The following is a 26475-nucleotide window of genomic DNA, read 5'->3' as shown; positions in this document are numbered from 1 at the left end:
ATCATATTTTGGCTCCTGTGGACTTGTTTTAATTTTCTTTGACTTCAGCCTGAACTTGCATATAAGCAATTGATGATCCGTTCCTCCTTAGGAACCAGGCCTCATTTTGATTGAATAGGTTTTTTTCTTTAAGTTGATAGCTGTGTGCTCTCTCTGGTGAGGCCCATGTGGGCAGTCACTATTTATGCTATTGGAAGACGCTGTCTACAATGAAGCAGTCATTGGTCTTTCAAAATTGTTATGTGCTCTCTCACTTTCGACCACCAAAGTCACAGTTTTCAACTATTGATACTTCTCTTTTATCCCCCCAAGCTTTTATGTTCCAGTCACCAGTAGTTATCAAGTCCTCCTCGTTGCATATTGAGTCTATTTCAGACTGAAGAACTTTCTTCATCACTCACTTTAGTGTTTAGCGCCTACAGTTGACTACTAGTGAAGAACTAAGCTCTTATTCTGTGTGGTTTCCATAATCCGTTTGCTCTCTGAGAGAGATTACAACGGACACCACATTGGGCCAGAAAGAAAATTATGAATGAACTAAAATTTTCTGGTGCTGAACGTTAATTTCATGTTAATTTCAGGAAAATCAGTGCCGTCAATGTACACCTGTATTTTATAAATTAAATAATTCAAGTGTTGTGTGTGGCTGGGGATTTTCTTACAAATACCCTCTGACTAACTTTGTACTATATGTGAATGTGTTTGTATTCAATAGGAAATTGCCCGGCACGTACGTGCTGGTACCCTCAGAGCAGTCTTTGGTAAAACTAAGATCCAGAATGCTGTCCACTGTACTGATCTACCTGAGGATGGCCTACTAGAGGTAAGGTTCAGAAGGGTAAACATCCTATTCATACTTCAAGCTCATAAATTAACTCAGCAGTTCCTGACGGTGGGAAACTTCTTACTATGCTTGGCCTATACTTAGCTCACGATGTGACAATTTGAGAATACAAGTTTAAAAGACCAAATTGGTAGGCAGTTTTGTAAAATTATTTATATCAATTCAAAAGAATTAAGATTTTTTTCTGCGATGAGCATATTTATGGTTTAAATCATTTAAAAAGGAAAACCTATAGTACTTACAAATTATGTGACTTTTGTTTTAAATAAGGTGAAACTATCATTACAATAAGTTGCTTGTCATGGGAATACTCCAATGAAAATTCAGAAATTCACTATGCAATGTGATAGCATTAAGAATTATAGCTACCATTTGTCGATGCTTTTTATAGACCAAGCTCTAACTTGATAAATGCTTTGTGCACATTATTTCTTTTAATCTCTGTAGTTAAAGTATAACAGGCTAATAATATCATGTCTTGTTTCAGAAAATATGAAATTGAGAAATAGGGATGTTAAGTTATATCCAGAATACTTGCAGGGGACAGAACCATATTTTAACTTTTCATATATATGATTAACATAAAATAAGTAATGAAAAGAAATAATGAAAAAACTCTAAGAAAATATAAATGTAAGTTGATCTGGTCTTTGGTTAAGCAGTTCTAAGAAAGAAATCTGAAAGTTTGATATTTTTAACATCTTAATTTTCTAAACTTTTGTATGTCAAAGGGAACTAAATGAAATTAAAGATACATAATAAATTCAAATAATTAAAGTATAAATGGCAGAAAAGTTAATTTATATACTTAATCCATAAGTAACAAGGAGGTGTGGTGTTGTAGTGATTACACACTGAGCTGCTAAACACAAGGTTGGCAGTTCAAAACCACTAGCCACTCTGTTAGAGCATGATGAGACTTTCTACTCCCATAAAGAGTTACAGTTTCAGAAATCCAAGGGGCAGTTTTCATAGGAACCCTGTCCTCTAGGGTCCCTATAACTCAGCATCATCTCAGTGGCCTGCGTTGAGTTAAGAGTTTAATATGCACCATATATACTTGTGTATCAACAGAGTTTTTCAACCCATTTTTATGCAGTTTTGTGGTAAAATTAGGTGCCTTGGCTGATATTCAGGTTGGTTTATACTAAAGTATGTACAATAAGTAATTATTTTTTGTATTATTTATATTTTATGTGGTCAAGGCAATCAGCTTTTAAAAAGTAATTTCTACCTGTGAAGTTATCCAGAGAGAACCTCCACAAAATCTGTGGTATACTTCTTTCATGCAAGCAGTAGAGATTTGGATTTTCTTTTTCTTTTTTCAATCTGGGTCTTAGGTATTGCCTTTCTATTGCTTGCTATCAGGTTTATGTTACTCTTTTGAATGATGCTAATTAGCTCCTTTAAGATTTCCAACTATCATCCAAGATGTTAACCTGATTGCGTCATAGCTGAACTGAGTACCCTGGTATGAAATGTAGACACACTGTTGAAATACAAATTGCAGCAAACTTGATTTTTAAATTAACCAATCAAACATTTATTCTTGAATTCATTTGTTTTATAAATGTGCATATTCCTCTCACCCTCTGGAGATGTGTCTATAATTTTACTTACCAGCTTGCTTACTGTCTGCATTTTGCAAAGTCATTCGCTAAATGACTAAAATTTCTCTGACCTGACTGCACTGGAGAAAGCAATGAGTGTGCAGTATAAAGAATTAATCAAAGCCAAGAGTGGAAACTCTAGCAGCTTGCTCTCATGTGGCAGATGATTCATGTGAGGGAGATAAGCCAGCTTTATTTTCCACCCCTCAGCTCTCTTATCAAAAAATGCAATAAGGAATGCTGATGCAATCCAGAGATGTTCTCTTAGTTAGCAGTTAGCTGTTGCAGGTTGTTAAGCCAGTTGTCACTCAGTTGACTACAACACTTAGCAATCCCCGGTGTATCAGACTAAAACTGCCACATGGTTTCTATGGCTATGACCATTTGGAAGCAGATTGCTAGAAGCTTCTGAGTGGATTCAACCCTCCAACCTTTCAGTTAGCAGCTTGGCGCATTAAATATTTGCACTATCCCTGGGGCTCCTGCAGATTGCTGTTTGGCTTGAAATGGTTAAATATGTGAACACACTAAAATAAAAACAAAATTAGTTGCCTTCAAAGTAAAATTCAAAGTGACACAAAGACTAGCTTTCTGATCAGAGAAGCACATTGTACGTAAGATACAATATTCAGTTAGGAAACGTGGCTTAGGTGTAGTTGTTGTTGTTAGGTGCCTTCAAGTCATTTCTGACTCATAGCAACCTTATGAACAACAGAATGAAATGTGGCCCGGTCTGGTGCCAGCTGCACAATTGTGTTTGAGCCCATTGGTGCAGCCCCTGTGTCAGTCCACCTCACAAGGGCCTACCTCTCTTTCGCTGCTCTCCACTTGACCAAGCATGGTGTCCTCCTCCAGGGCTTGTCTCTCCTGATAACGTATGTGAGATGAAGGCTCCCAGTCCTTTAAGGGACATTCTAGCTGGACTTCTTTCAAGACATAATTGTTGGTTCTTTAGGCAGCCCATGGTTCTTTTGGTATTCTTTGCGAATACCACAATTCAAGGGAACCTATTTTTCTTTTTCCTTTCATCATCCAACTTTCACATGCATATGATGAGGTACCATATAAATACTCGTGTATAAGCTGAGTTTCTCAGCACTTAAAAAAATCATTTTACTGAGGCCTCATACAACTCTTAGCACAATCCATACATCCATCCATTGTGTCAAGCTCATTTGTACATTTGCTGCCATCACCATTCTCAAAACACTTGCTTTCTACTTGAGCCCTTGGTATCATCTCATTTTCCCCTCCCCATCCCCCATGAACCCTTGATAATTTATAAATTATTGTTATTTTGTCATATCTTACACTGTCTAATGTCTCCCTTCACCCACTTTTCTGTTGTCCGTCCCCCAGGGAGGAGATTATTTGTAGATCCTTATAATCGGTTCCCCCTTTCTACCCCACCTTCCCTCCACCCTCCCAGTATCACCACTCTCACCACTGGTCCTGGATTCCCTGTATTTCCAGTTCCTATCTGTATCAGTGTATATCTTCTGGTCTAGCCAGATTTGTAAGGTAGAATTGGAATCATGTTAGTTGGGGGTGGGGGGGAGAAACATTAAAGAACCAGAGGAATGTTATATGTTTCATCGTTGCTACACTGCACCCTGACTGGCTCATCTCCTCCCTACGATCCTTCTTTAAGGGTATGTCCAGGTGCCTACAAATGGGTTTTGGGTCCCCACTCCGCGCTCCCCCTCATTCAGAGTAATGTGATTTTTTTACTTGATCCCATCAACACCTCGTGATCACACAGGCTGGTGTGCTTCTTCCATGTGGGCTTTGTTGAGTCTGAGCTAGATGGCTGCTTGTTTGCCTTCATGCCTTTAAGATGCTATATCTTTTGATAGCTGGCACCATCAGCTTTTTTCACCACATTTGTTTATGCACCCACTTTGTCTTTAATGATCGTGTGGGAAAGGCGAGCATCATGGAATGCCAGTTTAAAAGAACAAAGTATTCTTGCATTGAGGGAGTACTTGAGTAGAGGCCCAATGTCCATCTGATATCTTAATACTAAACCTATAAATATATGCACATAGATCTATTTTTCCAACATCGTATATAAATATATTTACATATGTGCATGCCTGTATTTAGACCTCTATAAATAACCTCTGGCTCCTAGTTCTTTCTTCTATTTCCTTTTACTTCCCTCTTGTCCCACTATCATGCTCAGCCTTCATTTGGGTTTCAGTAATTACTCTCAGTTACATTGCCCTTGATCAAGCCCTACCGGGCCTCTTAAACCCTTCTCACCACCGATTTTGGATCACTTATTGTTCCCTTGTCTCTGGGTTTCTTAACACCACTTCCTTTCCCCCACCTCCCCCTTTCCCATGCACCCCAGAACCGCCATTCCCATTGTTTTTTCCTCCAGATTATTTATCCCACCTATCTTATCTAGATAGACTTGCAGAGTTAAAATGTGCACAAAAACAAGACAGAGCAAAACAAAGCAATGAAAGAAAACAAAACAACAAGAGCAACAACAAGAAAAGTCTGTAAATAGTTCAAGGTCTGTTTGTTGACCTTTAGGAGTGTTTTCCAGTCTAGTCTGATGGGGTTCCACACCTTGGTCCCAAAATCTATTTTTGATATTTCCTCAGGACTTCCTTGCTCTGCTCCCCTTGCTGTTCTGTTGCACACCCTTAGTGTTTTGCCTTGGTGTGGTGGGGTCAGATTTGGCTTGAGGTAGTTAGTTTATTGTGCCAACCTGACTGATAAACACATGTGGGATTAATTGAAGGGTGGAGAGATAAATGGCTCAGTGAACCTCGCCTTTCTAGTTCTTGGGTCTCTTGCTTTGAGATGGTCGCACCAGGGTGCAGCTGTCTTAGCAGTTCCCTGCTTCAGCTTTCAAGGCTGACTTCCTGCAAGACATCCCTGAGGAGAAGCCACATGGACTACCCTGATGCAGCCCTGGGTGCTAGAGCACTCGTGTAGAGACCCCTGTCAGCGCTGAGATGCTTACACGTTCACTGATTTGGCTTTCCTCCTGCAGTCAGCATCTTTGCGTGTGTTTTGTGAGATGGAGGAGGACTTTGTGGCTTGGTGTTGGTCATATGGGTTAATGTTGGACTTGTGGGCTTGGGCAGGACTGGGTTGGGATATTTTCTTGATGTGCACTTACCCTTTCTATAAAACTCTCTCTTAGGGAATCCAGGGTGGGTGATACCTTCAGGACCAAGGGTGTGAGGGACGATGCTGGGAGAGTGGAGGGTGAGTGGGTTGGAAAGGGGGAACTGATTACAAGGATCCACATGTGACCTCTTCCCTGGGAGAGGGACAGCAGAGAAGGGGGGAAGGGAGACTCCGGATAGGGCAAGATATGACAAAATAACGAGGTATAAATTACCAAGGTCACATGAGGGAAGGGGGAAAGGGGAGGGGGGGGGGGAAAAAAAAGAGGACCTGATGCAAGGGGCTTAAGTGGAGAGCAAATGCCTTGAGAATGATTGGGGCAGGGAATGTATGGATGTGCTTTATACAATTGATGTATGTATATGTATGGATGGTGATAAGAGTTGTATGAGTCCCTAATAAAATGTAAAAAAAGAAAAGAGGAGAAAAAAATGATTGGGGCAAAGACTGTACAGATGTGCTTTATACAATTGATGTATGTATATGTATGAACTGTGATAAGAATTGTATGAGCCCCTAATAAATTGTTAAAATTTAAAAAAAACTCTCTCTTATACATAAGTTGCTGTGGATTTGTTTCTCTAAAGTACCCAGGCTGATACAGGGTCTCTCCAGTGTTGTCCCCTCTAGGGTTTTGGGTCAGTGAGGGATGTCATGTCTCATAGTAGGGCTGGCCATATGGTCCTTTCTGTTCATTGGCTTCCTTGAGCGGGGATATTGTACTCAAGACTCGGTGGTCCAGGATGTGCTCCACTCTCTCTTCCATGTTCACATTTTTAATGCAGTTTTTGTGGTAAAATTAGGTGCCTCAGCTGATATTCTGGTCGGCTTATACTGGAGTATTTATGGTAAAAAATCCATGGCTTGAGTCAGGCACATCTTAGCCCCAAAAGTAACATCCTTGCTTGATGCTATTTTAAAGGAGCAGAGTACTCGTTGGTGATATTGTCTATTTTATGAGGCATTTTGTTATCTATCTGAAAAGTGACCTTCAGGCATGTTTCTTTACAAAATTTAAAGGATGCCGCGGGGTGATAGTCTTAGAGGGTCCTTTAGAATGTACTGGTTTGGTAAATGTGGCCTTTCTTTTTTAAAAAATGGAAGTTTTGTTATATACTTTTCTCCGATTCTTTCCAGATCACCTCAGAATGGTCAGTAGTGATAGCCAGGCAGCCGCACATCTGCTTCGGAACTCAAGATTCATGAGACTGTGCTTCCTGCAGGCTACTAGTCTTATAGAATCGTTTCTTTGATTATTTGCTTTCCTTCTTGCTCTTCTTCATAAAAGTAGAGACCATTAGTTTTATCGTAGGGGGCTGTCTGCAAGTTTTTGAAACTCCAGTTGGTGTTTACCAAACTGGGATGTTGAACTTAATTTAGGGACCATGCTACCAATTGATGTATTGTCCCACAAAAGCATGGTCCCGAGGCTTCAAATCTAATAAACTAATTCCACAAGGTGCATGCTTATTTTTAGGAACTATCTGTGACTCTGCTCCCTATGTGATATATACCATACATTATATGATATAATATATTATTTTACTATGTAATATGTACTATTATATAATATATATAATATTATATGATATATATCTAGCATACTCATACACACAGACACATATATCTAAAGATACACCTTTACATACACACACACATATATATATATATATATATATATATATACATACAAATATACACCTTTCCAGATGCATATAACCACACCCATAGTTTTTGGTATTTCTTACTGTTGTTGCAATATTATACACTTAATTATACTTATAGCAAAGAATCTTAAGAGTGTGTTTTATTTACTGTTACTGTGCTAGAGTTTCAAATGCAAGCACGACATTTTCCCTTTTGTCATAGACCTCAGCTCAAAAAAAAAAAGGTTTCGAGATCAGGGATCTTAGCATTCATATGTTATATGTGATTTCTTTGAAGACTGCCAATTATAACAGAGTCATTTTTGTGACTGTAGAAAAAGTGACAGTATCTAAGCCCTGACACATTCTAGATGTTACTATCTTAGCGATGTTACCTGAAGCTCTGGCAGCAACTCGTGCTGCTGCTGTTACGTGTCATTGGATTGACTCTGTGCCGGGCAGGCTTCATCATTCTTACGTTTCAGCCCAGCGGTACAGCCACTGTGTCCAGCCGTCTTCCTGAGCATCATCCAGGTCTCTGTTCTTTTCCAGGGACAGGTCTCTTGACTACATGTCCAACTTCCATGAGTCAAAGTCTTGCCATCCTCACTTCTAAGGATCATTCTGGCTGCACTTCCTTGAAGACAGATTTATTTGTTCTTCTAGCAGCCTATGATATTTTTAATATTCTTTGATGATACCGTATTTAATATCCATCAATCACCTCCTCTCTTCTTGATTCATTGCCTGGCTTTCTGAACAGTAAGAGGCAATTGAAAATACTATGGCCTGAGTCAAGCCCACCTAACTCCACAAAATGACCTTTTTTGCTCTGTGACACTATAAAGATGTCTTGTGAAACCAATTTGCTCAATACAATAAGTACATCATCAGATTTCTTGACTGCCATTTCCATGAACTTTGATTATGTACCCAAGCAAAACTTTAATCTTTTCTCCATTTATCATCATGTTTGGTCCAGTTACAAGGGTTCTTGTGTTCTTACAAGGGTTGTAACCCACACTGAAGGCAGTCTTTAATCTTCATCAGTAAGTGCTTCAAGTCCTCTTCAATTTCAGCAAGCTAAGTATATCATATGCATATTGCAAGTCATTAATAATCCTTTCTCCAATCCTGATGCTACCTCCTTCTTCATGTAGGCCAGTTCCTCAGATTATTTGCTCAGCAGACAAATTGAGTAAATTTGATGAAAGGATACAACCCTGACACACACAATTCCTGACTGAACCATGCAGTGTCCCCTGTTCTGTTCAAATGATTGCCTCTTGCCTCTGTACAGGTTCTGCATGAGAAGAATTACTGTATATACTCCAGTAGAAGCCGACCCAAATATCAGCCAAGGCACCTAATTTTACCACAAAAACTGCATTAAAAATGTGCTGAAAAACTTGGCTTATACGCGAGTATATACGGCAAGGGTTCAAGAATTCCCATTCTTTGCAATATTACCCATCATTTGTTATGGTCCACACGGTCAAATGCCTTTGCACAGTCAATAAAACACAAGTGAGCACCTTGCTGGTGTTCTCTGCCTTCAGCAGCGCTCCATCTGATGTCAGTGATGACATCTCTCATCAGTGCCCTAAGTCCAGCTTGAGTTTCTGGCGGCTCCCTGGTGATGTAGTGCTGCAACTGTTTTGAAAATTATCTTCAACAATATTTTACTTACCTGTGATGTTAATGACAGTATTCTCTGATCTCCACATTCTGCTGGGCCAGCTTCCTTTGGAATGGTCACAAATATGGATCTCTTCCAGTCAGTTGGACTGGGAACTGTTACCTGGATTTCTTGACATAGACTTTGAGTGTTTCCTGTACTGTATGTATCCTTGTGTTGTTGCTGTTTTAGCCGTTCAGCTACTATTCTGCCAATTCCTAGACTCTTGTTTTTCACTAGTGCTTTAATATAGCTTCTTCCTTCATTCCCATTGGTTCTTGATCATACCACTTGAAATGGTTGGATATCAACCAGTTCTTTGTGATACAGAGACTCTATCTATTCCTTCCATCTGTGCTTGATGCTTCCTGCACCATTCAGTATATTTTGCCCATATAATCCTTGAATATTTCAACTCAAGACATTTTTTTCACTTCAGTTTTTTAATGTGAGATATGCTGATAGCAATAAATATTCTCACCTTTTGGTTTTCTAATTCAAGGCCTTTGGGCATTTCATGATAATGCTTTACGCTGTCTTCTCGAGCTGCCCTTTGAAATGTTCAGTTCAACTCTTACTTTACCATTTCTTCCACTTGACTTTTTAGTGGGTTTTTGTTTTCTTCTTGCATGATGATCTTAGTGCCTTCCCACAGCTCATCTGATGTTTGGTGTGCAGTGCGTCAAATCTGTTCTTGAGATGTCGTCTAATGTAAGATCATATTTTGGCTTTTGTGGACTTATTTTAATTTTCTTCAACTGAAACCTGAAGTTACTTATGGAGAATTGGTGGTCTGTTCCATAGGCAGCCCCTGGTATTGTTTCTCTATTGCCTCTTCCCACAAATGTGCTCATTTTGATTCCTGTGTATTCCATATGGTAAATTCCACACATCTCTTCAGTGTTTATGTTATTGATAAAATACATTTGCAACAAAGTCATTGGTATTACAAAACTCCATCATATGATCTCCAGGTTCATGTATCATATTTTCCAACTACCAATCCTTTTTTTTCCCCTGACTTTAGCATTCTAGTCACGAAGAATTAGCACTGCATCTCGATTGCATCTCTGATCAGTTACACATTTAAGAAATTGGTTGAAATTTTCAGTTTCTTATCATTGGCTTTAGTTGTTATTTAATTTGAATAACTGGTCTTCCTTATAGGTATAAAGGTATTAGCCTACTGTGTGCAGCAGTGAACTTGAAGACTGGTTGTAACTGTTTGTGTTGACAACAAATTCAATGTTATTTTTCTTGAATTTGCCATTACTGGCATATGATTGACTGATTCAAAATGGCCAATGCCAGTCCATTTCAGAACACTAATGCTTAAGATATCACTTTTTGTGTGTTTTATTTCATTTTTGACAACTTCCAATTTTCATAGGACCATACTACATACATTCCAAATTTCAGTTATTAATGGTTGTTTACAGGTTTTTCCTTCTCACTTTGAGACATGTCTCAGTAGTAAATGAAGGTCCCAAAAGCTTTGTTCCAGTCATGTCATTAGGATTGGTTTTACTTTGAGATGGCAACTCTACTCCAGTCGTACTTTGAGTGCCTTCCAACCTAAACAACTAATCTTCCAACACTTCATCAGACAACGTCCCACTGCCATTCAGAAGGTTTGCAGGGGTACATCTTGCAGAATCACAGCAACCAGAAAATCACCAAGGTATAACAAATGGCTTATGAATGGGGAGCATCTATGGGGATCTCAAATGTAGGTTTTAAATAAATTGGGGATTGGATGATACCCAGCTTAATTAGTAATCGTGGTTTTTTACAAGTAGCAATGGATCCTCAACTAAAAATGCTCATTTCTAATCAAGATGCAATAGAATGGATGCCCTCATATTGTGAGTAACAACTAGGTGGCAACAGATATTGAAAATCATGGGGCTTTTCATATAATTTGTCTCAAATTTTTATTAAGAATCTAGCGAGTAAAGCAGTGGCTTTAACCTTCCTAATGCCGCAACCCTTTAATACAGAGTTCCTCATGTCGTGGTGACCTCTCAGCATAAAGTTATTTTAGTTGCTATGTCATAACTGTTAGGAATTGGGTGAGCCTGTGAAAGGGTCATTCGGTCCCCAAAGGGGTCGCAGACCCACAGGTTGAGAACCACTGCAGTCAGGGTTGTGGTAGCTGAGCTACCAATAGAAAATTATCTCATAGATGTTCATTTATGGATTATTTGTGATCATTGAAATGGGAACAGATATTGTCCTAGGTACATTGATGTTCTCTCCTCTGAAAAACTTTCCATGACATTCAAATTCTGAATTTGAGGGTCTGTCTGTGGGTTTTCATAGCTTTTTACTTCTTTCTATCACATTGAAAGGATCCTTGGCAGGACAGTGATTAAGTGTTTATCTGCTAACCAAAGATCAGCAGTTCAAATCCTCCAGCCACTCCATGGGGAAAAGATACGGTAGTCTGCTTCCTAAAATATTTATATATAGCCTCGCAAACCATCTGAGGCTGTGCCACTCTGCTCTATAGGGTCACCATGAGTCTCTATCACCTCAATGGCATTGAATTTAATTCCTGTACATACTTGTGTATACACCAATTTTTTTTAATCATCTTATTAGGGGCTCATAAAACTTATCACAATGCATACATACATCAGTTGTGTAAAGCACATTTGTACATTTGTTGCCCTCATCATTCTGAAAACATTTGCTCTCCACTTCAACCCCTAGAATCAGCTCCTCATTTTTGCCCCTTCCCTCCCCACTCCACTCTCCCTCATGAACCCATGATAATTTATAAATTATTATTTTGTCATATCTTACACTGTATGATGTCTCCCTTCACCCAATTTTCTGTTGTCCGTCCCTCGGGGAGGAAGTTATATTTAGATCCTTGTAATCGGTTCCCCTTTTCCACCCCACTCTCCCTCCACCCTCCCAGTATTGCCACTCTCACCACTGGTCCTGAAGGGATCATCCGCCCTGGATTCCCTGTGTTTCCAATTCCTTTCTGTACCAATGTACATCCTCTGGTCTAGCCAGAGTTGTAAGGTAGAATTGGTATCATGATAGTGGTGAGGGAAGGAAGCATTTAGGAACTAGGGGAAAGTTGTGTGTTTCATTGTTTCTACACTGTACCCTTACTGGCTCGTCTCCTCCCTGGGACCCTTCCATAAGGGGATGTCCAGTTGCCTACAGCTGGGCTTTGGGTCTCCACTCCACACTCCCCCTCATCCACAATGATGTGTTTTTTGATTCTTTGATGCGAGATTCTTTATCCCTTCGACACCTTGTGATCACACAGGCTGCTGGGATTCTTCCATGTGGGCTTTGTTGCCTCTGAGCTAGATGGCCGCTTGTTTACCTTCAAGCTTTTAAGACCCCAGACACTATATCTCTTGATAGCCGGGCACCATCAGCTTTCTTCACCACATTTGCTCATGCTCCCATTTGTCTTCAGTGATCCTATCGGGGAGGTGAGCACACAATTATATAATATTTTTGTTCTTTGATACCTGATAACGATCTCTTCGGCCCCTCGTGATCATGCAGGCTGGTGTTAAGCCACGTTTTTCAACACATTTTAAATGCAGTTTTTATGGTAACATTAGGTGCCACAGCTGATGTTTGGGTTGACTTATACTCAAGTATATATGGTAGTTCTTTGTGAAAGGACTGGGGTGTGGGAGCAAGGGGAGTGACCGTATTAGTACAACTAAGGGACAAAAATAGCTATGAAGGTCTACACAAGTTATTCATCAACCTTTGCTTAGGTTTTCTCGTTCTGTAATGGTACTAATAGCTATGTTGTCAGACACTCTGTGCAGCACACAACATTAAATACTTAACAACTACCACCCGCACCCCCACCCCACGCCACCCCTGAGGCACCTTTGTTCAGTGATCTACTTCCAAAAGATCACAACCTTTGAGAACTGTAAAGCACAGTTCTACTCTGAAGCACAGCTACTAGTTTGGTTTTGATTCGTGTTAGAGGATATCATTCTAAATTCAGCCATTTCAGATGATCGCTTATAAAAAAAACTGATAGAATTGAGGCATCAATGAAGTCCATATGGAAGAACCACACCAACTTATATAATCCAAGGATTGTAAATCATAAAATCTGAGTCTGAAGGAGGGAATGGTATCAGAGCATAAATTGTGAGCACCTGGTATGCAGAAGACTGCAGCTAACACTGGAAGCCCAAAATCCATTTGCAGGGTCCTCACATGAATTTCACAGCTGGTTAAATCCCTCTGACCATAGTTAAGGCATGTGAATATGGCTGTTTATCAGATAAACAGCAGTGTAAAGTTGATTGTGGCAAATACCTTATAATGGAATACCTTATTTTATCTTCCTTTTCACCCGTTTTAAACTTGTTTCAGTTTTTTAAAAATAAATCATTTTATTGGGGGCTTCTACAGATCTTATAACTATCCATACATCCATTGTGTCAAGCACATTTGTACATATGTTTCCATCCTCATTTCCCAAACATTTTCTTTCTACTTGATCCCTTGGTATCAGCTCCTCTTTTTTCCCCTCTCTCCCCAACCCTCTCACTCTCGTGGACCCTTGATAATATAATTATTATTATTTTCATATCTTATGCCATCTCCCTTCACCCACATTTCTGTTGTTCGTTCAGCGGGTTAGGGGGTGGGGTTATATGTCAATCATTTTAATAAGTTCTTCCTTTCTCCCTTCTCCCTACCCTCATGATAGTGCTACTCCCATGGTTGTTTCTGAGGCGTTTGTCTGTCCTGGGATCTGTACTTACATGCTCCGGCCTAGCTGGATTTGTAAGGTAGAGCTGGGATCCTGTAGTGGGGGGAGGAAGCATTAAAGAACTAGAGGAATGCTGTGTGTTTTGTGGGTGCTCTACTGCACCCTGGCTGGCTCATCACTTCCTTTGGACCCTTCTCTGAGGGCATGTCCAGTTGTCTGTAGATGAGCTTTGGGTCTCTATTCCAACCCCCCTTCATTCACATCAAAATGATTGTTTGGGGGCTTCTGAACTTGTTTCAGTTTTTAATATTTTCTGCTTTCTTTTCCATTGAGGTTTTCTTCTGTTTTGTCTATTCATTGTTGCTTTGGGGGGGTTGTTGGTCACCTCCTGTTTATATTATGTATGCTTTTTTAATATTTGAAATCCAGGGTAGGAAAATCTACAGAGACAATAACTGGATTAATAACAACCTAGGGTACAGCAAGGGAGGAAGGGGAGCTAACAACAATGAGTAAGAGAAGAAACTTGTACTGAAATTGATTGTGATGGTGATTGCGCAACTCGTGGAATGATTAAATCACATGGTTACGTGAAGTGTACAGCAATCAAACTATTTTTTAAATCCTAATAATATTGAAGGTCGAGACTCAAACTGCACCAAAGACCTTAGGGTAAAACTCGACATTGGGCATTGACAAAATTCCAAAAACCAATGCATCACTGGAAGCACTCACTAGTCTATGCCAAGAAATTTGGATAATCGCTTCCTGTTCAAATGACTGGAAGAGACACATATTTTTGCCCATTCCAAAAACAGGGTGACCCAGCAGAATGTGGAAGTCATCGAACCATATCATTAAAATCACATGGAAGTAAAATGTTGCTGAAGATTATTCAAAAGCAATTGTAATACATCAACAGGGAGCTGCCAGAAATTCAAGCTGGATTCATAGAAGATCATGGATGAAGGATGTCTTTACTAACACCAGATGGACCTCTGCTGAAAGCACAGAATACCAGAAAGATGTTCACGTGTGTTTTATCAACTATGCAAAAGTATTTGACTGTGTGAATCATAACAGATGATAGGTAAGATTGCAAAGAAAGGGAATTCTAGAGCACTTGGTTCTGCTCATGCCGAACTTGAACATAGCAAAGAGAAAATCATTTGAACAGAACAGGGAACACGACATGGTTTAAAGCCAGGAATTGTGTGTGTCAGGGTTGTATCCTTTCATCAAATGTACTCAGTTTGTCTGCTGAGAAAATAATCTGAGGAACTGGCCTACGTGAAGAAGGAGGTAGCATCAGGATTGGAGGAGGATTATTAATGACTTGCAATATGCATATGATATACTTAGCTTGCTGAAATTGAAGAGGACTTGAAGCAATTACTGATGAAGATTAAAGACTGCCTTCAGTGTGGGTTGCAATTCAGTGTAAAGAAATCAAGAACACTCACAGCTGGACCAATAGACGTCCTGATAGATGGAGAAAAAATTGAACTTGCCAGGATTTGGTTTTGCTTTAATCCACTTCAGTGATCATGACAGCCAGGAGAGTAAGCGCCATATTTTACAGAGCAAATCTCCCACGTGAGACCTCTCTTGAAAGTGCTAAAGAGCTAAGTTGTCACTTTGTGGACTAAGATGAGCCTGACCCCAGCCATGATATTTTTATCAGCCTCATGTGCATGTGAAAGTTGGACAATGGCTAAAGGAAGATAGAATAATTGGAACATCTGAAATATGACTTTGACTACATGAACCATCAGACAAATGGTAAATCTGCCTTCGAAGTATGTGAGGATGGTGAGACTTTGCTTCACATACTTTGGTCGTATTATCAGGAGAGACCAGTCCTGGAGAAGGACATTATGTGGCAGTTTTTAAATAGTGATGCCCAGATTCATACTCAAACGTTCCATTTTTCTCTTATAGACAATTTATAACTGATAAAGGAGTTTCAAACATAGTACAAATTTTCCCTGAACATTTGAGCATTAAATTGCTAACATGATGCTCCACACTCCTGAAAACCTTAATTTATATTTTTAACATTAGAAACTTATTATTTTTAAAATCATTTTATTGGGCCTCTTGCAGCTCATATCACAATCCATACATACATCCATTGTGTCCAGCACATTTGTACATTTGTTGCCATCATCATTTTAAAAACATTTTCTGTCTACTTGAGCCCTAGGTATCAGCTCATTTTCCCTCCCTCCCTCATGAACCCTTGATAACTTATAAATTATTATTTTTTTCATGTCTTATACAGACCAGTGTCTCCCTTCACCCACTTTTCTGGTGTTCATCTTCCTGGAAGGGGGTTCTATGTCGATTATTGTGATCAGTTCTCCCCTTTCTACCTTCACCTTACCCTTACCCTCCTGGTGTTACTACTCTCATTGGTCCTAAGGGGTTTGCCTGTCCTGAATTCCTAGCTCTTATCTGTACCAGTGTACATGCTGTATTGTAGCAAGATTTGTAAGGTAGAATTGGGATCATGGTAGTGGGGGGAAGTGAAGTTGTATGTTTCATCAGTGCTATAATGCACCCTGACTGGCTTGTCTCCTCCTTGTGACCCTTCTGTAAGGTGATGTCCAGTTGTCTCCAAATGGGCTTTGAATATCCACCCTGCACTCACCCTAATTCACATAGATATGATTTTTTGTTCAGGGTCTTTGATGCTTGATACCTAATCCCATCCATACCTCATGATTACACAAGCTGGTGTGCTTCTCTCATGTGGGCTTTGTTGCTTCTCAGCTAGATGTTCACTTGTTAACCTTCAAGCCTTTAAGACCCCAGATGCTATATCTTTTGACCACCAGGCACCATCAGCTTTCTTCATCACATTTTGATTATGCACCTGCTTTGTCGTCAGCGATCATGTCAGGAAGGTGAGCATCACAGAATGCCGGGTTATTAGAACAAAGTGTTCTTGCATTGAGGAAATGAGGGACTACTTGAGTAGAGGCCCTAATGTCTGTCTGGTACCTTGACCCTTAACATATAAATATATGTACATAGATCTATTTCACTATCATATAAAAATATATTTACCTATGTATATGCCTGTATTTAGCCTCTGTAAATGCCCTTTGCCTCCTAGCTCTTTCCTCTATTTCCTTTTACTTTCCTCTTGTCTCACTATCATGTTCAGCCTTCATTTGCATTTCAGTAATTCCTCTTGGCTGCATTTCCCTTGATTATATCACTTGTTGTTCCCTTGTCCCTCGGTTAGTTGACACACACACACACACACACACACACACACACCTCCATTTCCCCACCTCCTCCTTCTCCCATGTTCCCCCTCCCCGCCCTGTAACTGTCAGTCCCATTGTTTTCTCCTTTGCATTGTTTATCTTGCCTGTCTGATCTAGACACGTAGAGACAATAATATGCACAAAAACAAGGCAGAGCAAAACAAAAGAACAAAAAAACACAACAAAACCAATGACACAAAAAGGAAAGCCGATAAATAGTCCCAGGTCTGTTTGTTGACATTTAGGAGTGTTTTCTGGTTGAGTCTGATGGGGTGCATGCCCTGGCCCCAAAGTCAATTTTGGTATTCCCCAGGGAGTTCATTGCTTTGCTACCTTTGTGGCTCTGTTGTACACCCTTAGTGTTTCACCCAGTGTGGTGGGATCAGATCAGGCACAAGAAGCATCCAACATTGAAAATTAACATTAATAACATGACCCCATTCCAGCTTCAATAATTTTCAAAACTTTACTGGGTGCCTATACCCATAACTCCCATAAGATACTTGCAAGTTCCTTTCATTGTATGTCATATATTGCGCACACCACAAGTCTTTTTTGGCTACCCATTTTCCATGAAAATACAGACTGCCTTATTTATTTTATGACTCATTCCTAGACCTCCTTCCATCATGTACCTTGACAACACTGTTGGGGGCTAGTTTTGCCTTCTCCTCACTTTCTTTATCTTTCTTTTTTTTTACATTTTATTAGGGGCTCATACAACTCTTATCACAATACATACATACACATACATCAATTGTATAAAGCACATCCAAACATTCTTTGCCCTCATCATTTTCAAAGCATTTGCTCAACATTAAGCCCTCTGCATCAGATCCTCTTTTTTCCCCCTCCCTCCCCGCTTCCCCTCCCTCATGAGCCCTTGATAATCCACAGATTGTTATTTTGTCATATCTTGCCCCATCCGGAGTCTCCCTCCCCCCCTCCTTCTCTGCCGTCCATCTCCCTGGGAGGAGGTCACATGTGGATCCTTGTAATCAGTTCCCCCTTTCCAACCCACTCACCCTCCACTCTCCCAGCCTCTCCCCTCACACCCCTGGTCCTGAAGGTATCATCCACCCTGGATTCCTTGTGCCTCCAGCTCCCATATGCACCAGTGTACAATCTCTGCGCTATCCAGTCCTGCAAGGTAGAATTCGGATCATGGTAGTTGGGAGGAAGCATCCAGGATCTGGGGGAAAGCTGTGTTCTTCATCGGTACTAGATCGCACCCTGACTGACCCGTCTCCTCTCCTAAACCCCTCTGTGAGGGGATCTCCAGTGGTCGACACTTGGGCCTCGGGTCTCCACTCTGCACTTCCCCCTTCATTCACTATGGTATGTGTGTGTATGTGTGTATATATATACACACACACACATATATATATTCTTTTTTATTTTTTTGCATGATGCCTTATACCTGATCCCTTTGGCACCTCGTGATCGCACCGGCTGGTGTGCTTCTTCCATGTGGGCTTTATTGCTTCTGAGCTAGATGGCTGCTTGTTCACCTTCAAGCCTTTAAGACCCCAGACACTATCTCTTTAGATAGCCGGCCACCATCAGCTTTCTTCGCCACATTTGCTTATGCACCCGTTTGTCTTCAGCGATCGTATCATGGAGGTATGCAGCCAATGATATGATTTTTTGTTCTTTGATGCCTGATAACTGATCTCTTTGGGACCACGCGATCACACAGGTTGGTGTGTTCTTCCATGTGGACTTTATTGCTTCTGAGCTACAAGGCCGCTTGTTTATCTTCAAGCCTTTAAGACCCCAGTCACTATCTCTTTTGATAGCCGGGCACCATCAGCTTTCTTCACCACATTTACTTATTCACCCGCTTTGGCTTCAGCAGTTGTGTCGGGAGAGTGAGCATCATAGAGTACAAATTTAATAAAAGAAAGTATTCATGCATTGAGGGAGTGCTTGATTAGAGCCCCAAGGTCCTTCCACCACCTTAATACTAAACCTATAAATGTAGACACATAGATCTATTTTCCCATCCATATATATATATATTTGCATGTACATGTCTTTGTCTAGACCTCCATAAATGCCCCTTGACTCCTAGTTCCTTCCTTCATCTCCCTTGACTTTCCTCCTGCCCCACTACCATGCTCCGTCCCCACCTCGGCTACAGCTATACCTCTTCTCTACGCAACCTTACCCTTGATCATTCCCCACCAGGCCTGCCACTCCCCGCTCACTACCATTTTGGGTCCCATGTTGTTCCCTTGTCCCTGGGTTTGTTAACACCACTTCCTTATCCCCCTACCCCGACCCCACCCCAAGTGCCCCCGGAACTGTTGGTCCCATTGTTTTTCCTCCAGATAGTTCATCCAGCCTGTCCTATTCAGACAGACCTGTGGAGACACTAACATGCACGAAAACAAGACAGAGGAAAACAAAGCAACAGTATACAACCAGACAATAAAACAATAACAAACCACTGACAAAGAACAAAACAAAACACTTCACAAAAGAAAAGCTTGTGGTTGGTTCAAGGATCATTGTTGGCCCTTAGGAGTGTTTTCCAGTCCAGTCTGTTGGGGCACCACACCCTGGCCCCAGAGTCCACTTTCAGCATTCCCTGGGGACCTTGCCACTCCATTCCCTTGCTGTTCCGCTGCACTCCCCCAGTGCTTTGCCTCGGTGTGGTGGGATCAGATCTGGTGCAATTCCCACACTGTGTCTCCGGTGCTGTCCCATGTATCGCCCTTAGTCACTGAGGGGCATCATGTCTCATAGTGGGGCCAGCCATGTTGTTCTCTCTGTGGACTGGCTGTTCTACTCAGGAACATCACCGTCACGGCCTGGTGGGCCAGGCTGTGTTCCACTCTCTCCTCCTGCCCCTTCATCTGCTCCCGTGTGCTCTGATCAGATATGTCCATCTCCCGGAGCTGCAGAATCAATGTTGTCCTTTGAAACAAATTCTTTTCGGGGAGGGCCAGGAATCCAAGGGGTCATCGAAAACATTTCCACTTCTTTGCCCCATACCTTATCTCTATACTGTTTTCTGCATCTCTTTTTCTAGTTCTCTCCTGTAGGAACAACCAAACACTTCACATGCCCTAAAATGAAATTTTTAAACCTGCTGAATGGATATGTGGTTTAAAATTCAAGTATGCTTGAATTTTCACTTCTGCATGCCAAAATGATAGCTCAGTCATTAATTCAGCTATTAAAATTCCTTAAGTAAAAAACACTACACTGAGGATACAGCAGTTAAGCAAACACAGGTGCCCCCCCCACCCTGCCCTCATGGAGCTTACTGTCTAAGTAGGAGATACTATTTTTTATAATGATGAAAATATGGAGATTTTACCTTATTTTCCTTTCTAGACTTTCTGTAATTTGATCATCCAATGTTTGTAGTTATAAATGATAAATTTGAGAAGTACAGAAAACATATTATGTGATCAAAATAAATCTGAATTTGAATATATGCATATAATTAGTTCTGCATGGATGTTTGTTCTGGCGTACCCTGGAAAAGGGGAAAATGAAATGTGCATCAAGGATTAATCAGAAATAAACACAGGTGTAGGATGACTAAGACAGTTGGATGGGTACAGATTCCTTGGCTGTGTTTCCTGCAGACCTCTGTACAGGCTGACACTCATGATTTATCTTTGGTTTTAGTTTCTATCTTTAAGGAAGTATTGTGATTTTACTAGTACATTGTCAAAGAGGGAACAGCTTGTACAAAGACAAGAGCTAGCAGCTTTCTCTTGAGACCTAAAAATAACTTAGTAGTTTAGTAGGAAATGGCAAGAGATAAGGCTGGAACATCCAGCAGAGGCCTTACAAAGTCAACCTAAGACATCTGAACTTTACCCAGAGGGCAATAGAGATCCAAGTAAATGTTTTACACGGGGGACTAGTATGATCATGTCTGTGGTATAAGAGCAAATCTGGAGAACAGATCAAAGGGGCCTTGGGGAAGCAGAGAGACCAGATAGAAGATTGCTGGGGGAAATTTAGCAGAAAATGTTGGTGTCCTGAAAGAATATGGCAGCAAAAGCAAGTTGTGAGGGCATAACGCTACCACCTTGAAAGACTATTTGGATGTGGAGGTTAACATATTGGAATGAGGTCAGGGTTGACTCTCTCCCCCAAGGGAGGATGGTGGCTGCTGCAGCTGCTCATGGTAGTTTCTGCTGCCTCTGACTCATGGAACCCCCCTGGGGGCACACGCTGCCCTGTCCTACACACCATCCCCATGATCAGTGTCGAGTGGACTATTGTCCTCCACTGACTGATTTCAGAATGTTCTTTCCTGGTCCTTCTCCATCTGGTATTTCCACTGAAATCTCAGAATCATAGGAGCATAGAAACTAAGCTGATTCAATTCCCCATCAGTGCAGGATAGTGGTAGTACATATCCTATTTTATTATTATGAATTCCAGAACATATCTTGCACCAAAGATTTTTAATATGGCATACTGGAAAAGGCCTACTTGAAACAGCCACCACAGAAAAAGAGTTTTGGTCCAATAATATTGGTTGATGAGTGATATTTAAGGCTTAAGAAATCCTGGGGCACTGTGGTGAAGCATTCAGCTGCTAATAGAAATCGCGGAGGTTTGAACTCACCGGCTTTTCTGTGGGCCAAAGGTGTGGCAGTCTGCTTCTGTAAAGATTTATGACCTAGGCAACATGATATGACTTTTCTATTCTGTCCTACAAGGATATTGAGTCAGAATCAACTCGTCAGCAGTGGGTATGTTTTTATTTAAGGCTTATTTGATTTTAGAGATTATGTGTCTTTTCATTGTTTCGTTATTTTTTCGGGTAAACACTTGGATTGGCCCAGGGGTGGGACTTTTCCAGGTAAATGCAACACAGAATGGTAACTGAGAATACTAGTGCGAGAGTGGCTGTTATAAATGCACATGTAATGCCAGGATGAGTTGGAGGAAAGGGGAAAAGGAGATAGGCCAAGGGACTGAAAACTTCTCCAAGGAGGCTCACAGGCAGAAGTCTCTGGAGTAACAAGAGGAGAGAGTCTGTGATCAGAGTAGAGTGCCTGTGTTTAAGTTTTCCCGATTGGAGCCTTTCAGGTGGAAATAAAGTGAAGTGTGGATCTAAAGAGGAAAGCGGAGTGGCTGGAGGTCACGCACGAAGGGCCCAGACCTGAGAGAGTCTGTAGTATTGGGCGGCACTGGCGGTATCTGGAATCGTGCCCAGGAGGTAGCGTAAAGAGGAAAAAATGCTGAAGAATTTAGCAAAGGACGGAAGTAAACCTGAACTGTGAGAGAAACAAGGAAGAGAAGCTAAGCAGATGATAGCTTCACAGAAAAGGGGTAGGAGAAGGGAGGATGCCTTAAAGTAGACTCATCCCGATAAAGAAACCTGGAGTGGCCCATGAGTGCTTGGAGAATGGTAGTAGCCATTAACCAAAATCAAACCAAATTCATTGCCATCGAGTTGATTCTAACTCAGAGCAGCCCTGTAGAGTAGAATGATTTCCAGGAATTTCCAAGGTTGGTTTTTGCTTTCTTTTAAAAATCATTTTATTGGGGGGGCTCATACAACTCTTATCACAATCCATACATCCATCCATGTGTCAAACACATTTGTATATTTGTTGCCATCATCATTCTCAAAACATTTTCTTTCTAACTCAGCCTTTGGTATCAGCTCCTCATGTTTCCCCCCTTCCTTTCCCCCCACCCCCATGAACACTTGATAATTTATGTTATTATGTTTTCATGTCTTACACTGCCCGACGTCTCCCTTTACCCACTTTTCTGTTGTCCATCCCTTAGAGAGGGGATTATATGTAGATCCTTGTGACTGGTTCCCCCTTTCTACCCCACCTTGCCCTTCCCCTCCGGATATCATGGGACAAGAGAAAAGTAAAAAGAAATAGAGGAAAGACTAGGAGGCAAAGGGCATTTGTAGAGGTCTAAATACAGGCATGTACATATGTAAATATATTTATATATGATGATGGGGAAATAGATCTATGTGCATAGGTTTAGTATTAAGGTAGCAGATGGACATTGGTCGTCCACTCAAATACTCCCTCAATGCAAGAATACTTTGTTCTATTAAACTGGCATTCCATAATGCTCACCTTCCCAACATGATCGCTGAAGACAAAGCAGGTGCATAAGCAAATGTGATGAAGAAAGTTGATGGTGTCCGGCTATCAAGAGATATAGCATCTGGGGTCTTAAAGGCTTGAAGATAAACAAGTGGCTATCTAGCTGAGAAGCAAAAAAAAAAAAAAGCCCACAAAGAAGAAGCACACCAGTCTGTATGATCATGAGGTATGGATGGGATCGGGTATCAGGCATCAAAGAACAGAAAATCATATCATTGTGAATGAGGGGGAGTATGGAGTGGAGACCTAAAGCCATCTGTAGGCAACTGGACATCCCCTTACAGAAGGGTCACAGGGAGGAGACAAGCCAGTCAGGCTGCAGTGTAGCACTGATGAAACATACAACTTTCCTTTAGTTCTTTAATGCTCCCCCACCCACCCCCCACTATCATGATCCCAATTCTACCTTACAAATCTGACTAGACCAGAGGATGTACAATGACTGGTACAGATAAGAATTGGAAACACAGGGAATCCAAGACAGATAAACCCCTCAGGAAACAATAATGAGAGTAGCGATACCAAGGTTTTAAAATCTTTACAGGAGCAGGCGGCCTCATCTTTCTCCCTACAAAACAACTGGCAGGTTTGAACTGATAAGATAAACAGCCCAATGCGTAGCCCACTACACCACCAGGGCTCCACAACCTTTAGGGAGTTGCAAATCAAAGCTAAAGTGAGTTGTCACAAAACGTTAAGACAAGAGGGGTTGGTTGTGGATCTAAAGAAATTAGAACCCTTACCCATTGCTTGTGGGATTGTAAAATGGCACAATCACTGTTGAAAAGTTAAGTGGTACCTCAAAAATTTAAATATAGAATTACTATATAATCTAGCTGTTACATGCGTACGAATTTACCCCAAATAATTGAAAGCAGGAATTCAAACCAATACTTTGTACACAACTGTTCACTAAAGTACTATTCACAATGGCCTCAAGGTAAAAACAACCTAAATGACCATCAACACCTGAATGGATAAATAAAACGTAGTACATGCATGCATACTCAGCCATAAAGAGAAATGAAGTCTTGGTCACATATTAAAAAGAGTCAAATATTGCCTGATTCCATTTCTATTAAATGCATTGAATAGACAAAGACCAAAGTTTATTACTAGTTCCTAGAGGTATGTGAGAAGGAGGGGGCGGGGGGGACTCACTGCTTAGGAGACAGAGAACTTCTTTGAAGGGTGATGAAAAAATTGAGAAAGGATAATGGTAATAATTGAACAAATTATAAATGTAACTTCTCTTTTTCTGCAAATAACATACCCATGTAAATAATTTGCAATTGTATATAATATTCTTAGTACATGTAGGAAACAATTCATTATGAGTTTTCCCTGTTGGCTAAAACTTTATAATAGGTGCATTTTTGCACAAAAATATGATAATGTCATAGAATTGTACATGTGAAGAATTTTGAAAGGGCAAATTAATTGTGCATTTTACATTTACCGTGATAATAATTCAACAAAGCAATAGCATTGAAAAAATTGCTAATATTGGGATTACAACATGGTGCTGGTCTTCCCATATCACCAGATACTTTTCCTATAAGACTGATAAGTGAATCTTCCTGGAAATTCACATCAAGACAGAGCGAAAGGGCGTGTATGTCTTATAGAAGACAATTACACTTCTTTGGTGGGTTAACTGAGAAAAAAACAGTGCTTATTAGCAATGCTTATTTAGAATCCAAAGGGAGAAATATGCCTGGTACTATCCTCCTAATTGGACACTTTGACCTAGTTTCTAGTCAGCCCATGGTGACTCGGGCTATGTGCTATAAACTACGGAGACTTTAGACTCTGTCCATTCAAGACGCACACCATCCTTTATAGGTCACCCTAGAAGGATTCGCTGTGGAAACCCCGTTAAGTGAACGGAGTTTTACTTCAAACTCTCCTGTAGCAGATGTAAGGAACTGACATACGCACTTGGACTTAAGGCCGACACCCCCTAGTTTGAGAAGAAGCAGGTGACTGCTATCCCAAGGTTAGAAAATTGGTGGGCATTGTATCTCTTGATTTGAGGGTGTCCAATGGATGGTGACTCAGGACAACTGTGTATGTATGCATGTGTGTGTTTAATTAATTAATTTTATTTATATAATTTAGTCATTTTATAGGGAACGCTTACAGATATCATAACATTCCATAGTTCAATCACATCAAGCAGTGTTGTACAATTGCTACCACAATCAGTTTCAAAACACTTTCTTCTTGAACTCCTTTATATCAGCTCCCCTTTCTCTTCTCCCTTCCCCAACCCCACCCCAGGAAACCTTGTTTTCATTTTTGCCGCATCTTACACCATCCATTATATCCATTCACATACAGTTCGGTTGTTTGCTTCCCTCCGGTGGGGTTATACACTTATCAGTGCTGTCAGCTGCCTTCCCTTTCTCCCCGTCCCCCACCCCACTTCCTGTTCCCTCAGGGAACCATTACTCCAGTTACTATTTCTGAAGCGTTTTATCTATCTTGACTTTCATGTATCGAATGATCTTAATTATACAATTGAACATGTGCAAGTCTAATGTGGTTAATGGGATAAAAAAAATAAAAACCATAATAATAGGGGGAGGAAATATAGAGAACTAGAGGATAGATATGTGCTTCATCGGTGCTATACCACACCCTGGAGTTATCATCCTTTCCATGTGGCCCTTCTGAGAGGGACTGTCCAGTTATCTTACAGGTGGATTTTGGGTCTCCACTACAGCCCCCATACCTTCACATTGATTTAATTGATAACTTTTCTTGTTGAAACCTCATGATTACACATGTGGGTGACCTTCTTCAATGAGGGCTTTTCTGCTTTCCTGCTAGATGACCACTTGTTTGACTATAAGCCTTTAAGACCCCCAGACACTGTATCTTTTCATAGCTGGGCACCATCAGCTTTCTTCTCCACATTTGCGTATACACCCATATTGTCTTCAGCGATCATGTCGGGTAGGTGAGTGTCATACAGTGCCACATTATCAGAACAAATTGTTCTTGTACTGAGGTTAAAATTTAAGTAGAGGGCCAAAGTCCATCTGCTTCCTTATTGTATTTGCATATAAATACATATGTAAACAAATATATCCATATTTAAATAATTATATATTTACTTATATACATATATGTATACCTGTATTACCATATATTTTTTTCTTTCCTCGGGCCCCACTATCGTGTTTCCCCATCGTTCACCCCTCAGTGATTCCACCCAGATACAATTGTATTGAACAGACATAAGCACAAAAGCTACGTCCTCCTCGCCATCCATTTTAGAACCATTGTTATTCCCCTATACCCATCTTTTTTGGCTCACCACTCTCCTCACCCCCTGCCTCCTCCACATCCACCCCGCCCCCAGGAACTGTCCATCCTGTTGCTGTCTCCATAGGATTGTTTATCCTGCGTATCTTGTATAGACAAA

At 40.7% G+C, this 26475-nt stretch overlaps 1 protein-coding gene across 1 annotated transcript in view; it reads left to right on the top strand.

Annotated features, from left to right (window-relative positions):
* NME7 (NME/NM23 family member 7) overlaps positions 1–26475 on the top strand; it is a 297332-nt gene that overhangs the window by 208057 nt on the left and 62800 nt on the right. The window contains exon 11 of the mRNA XM_075564565.1: positions 716–823. Within this exon, the coding sequence (XP_075420680.1) occupies positions 716–823 (108 nt within the window). The remainder of the gene's footprint in view (positions 1–715; positions 824–26475) is intronic.

Source organism: Tenrec ecaudatus, chromosome 1, assembly GCF_050624435.1.
Source record: "Tenrec ecaudatus isolate mTenEca1 chromosome 1, mTenEca1.hap1, whole genome shotgun sequence".
Taxonomy (NCBI): Eukaryota; Metazoa; Chordata; class Mammalia; order Afrosoricida; family Tenrecidae; genus Tenrec; species Tenrec ecaudatus.
This window is presented reverse-complemented; position numbering and strand designations above follow the sequence as displayed.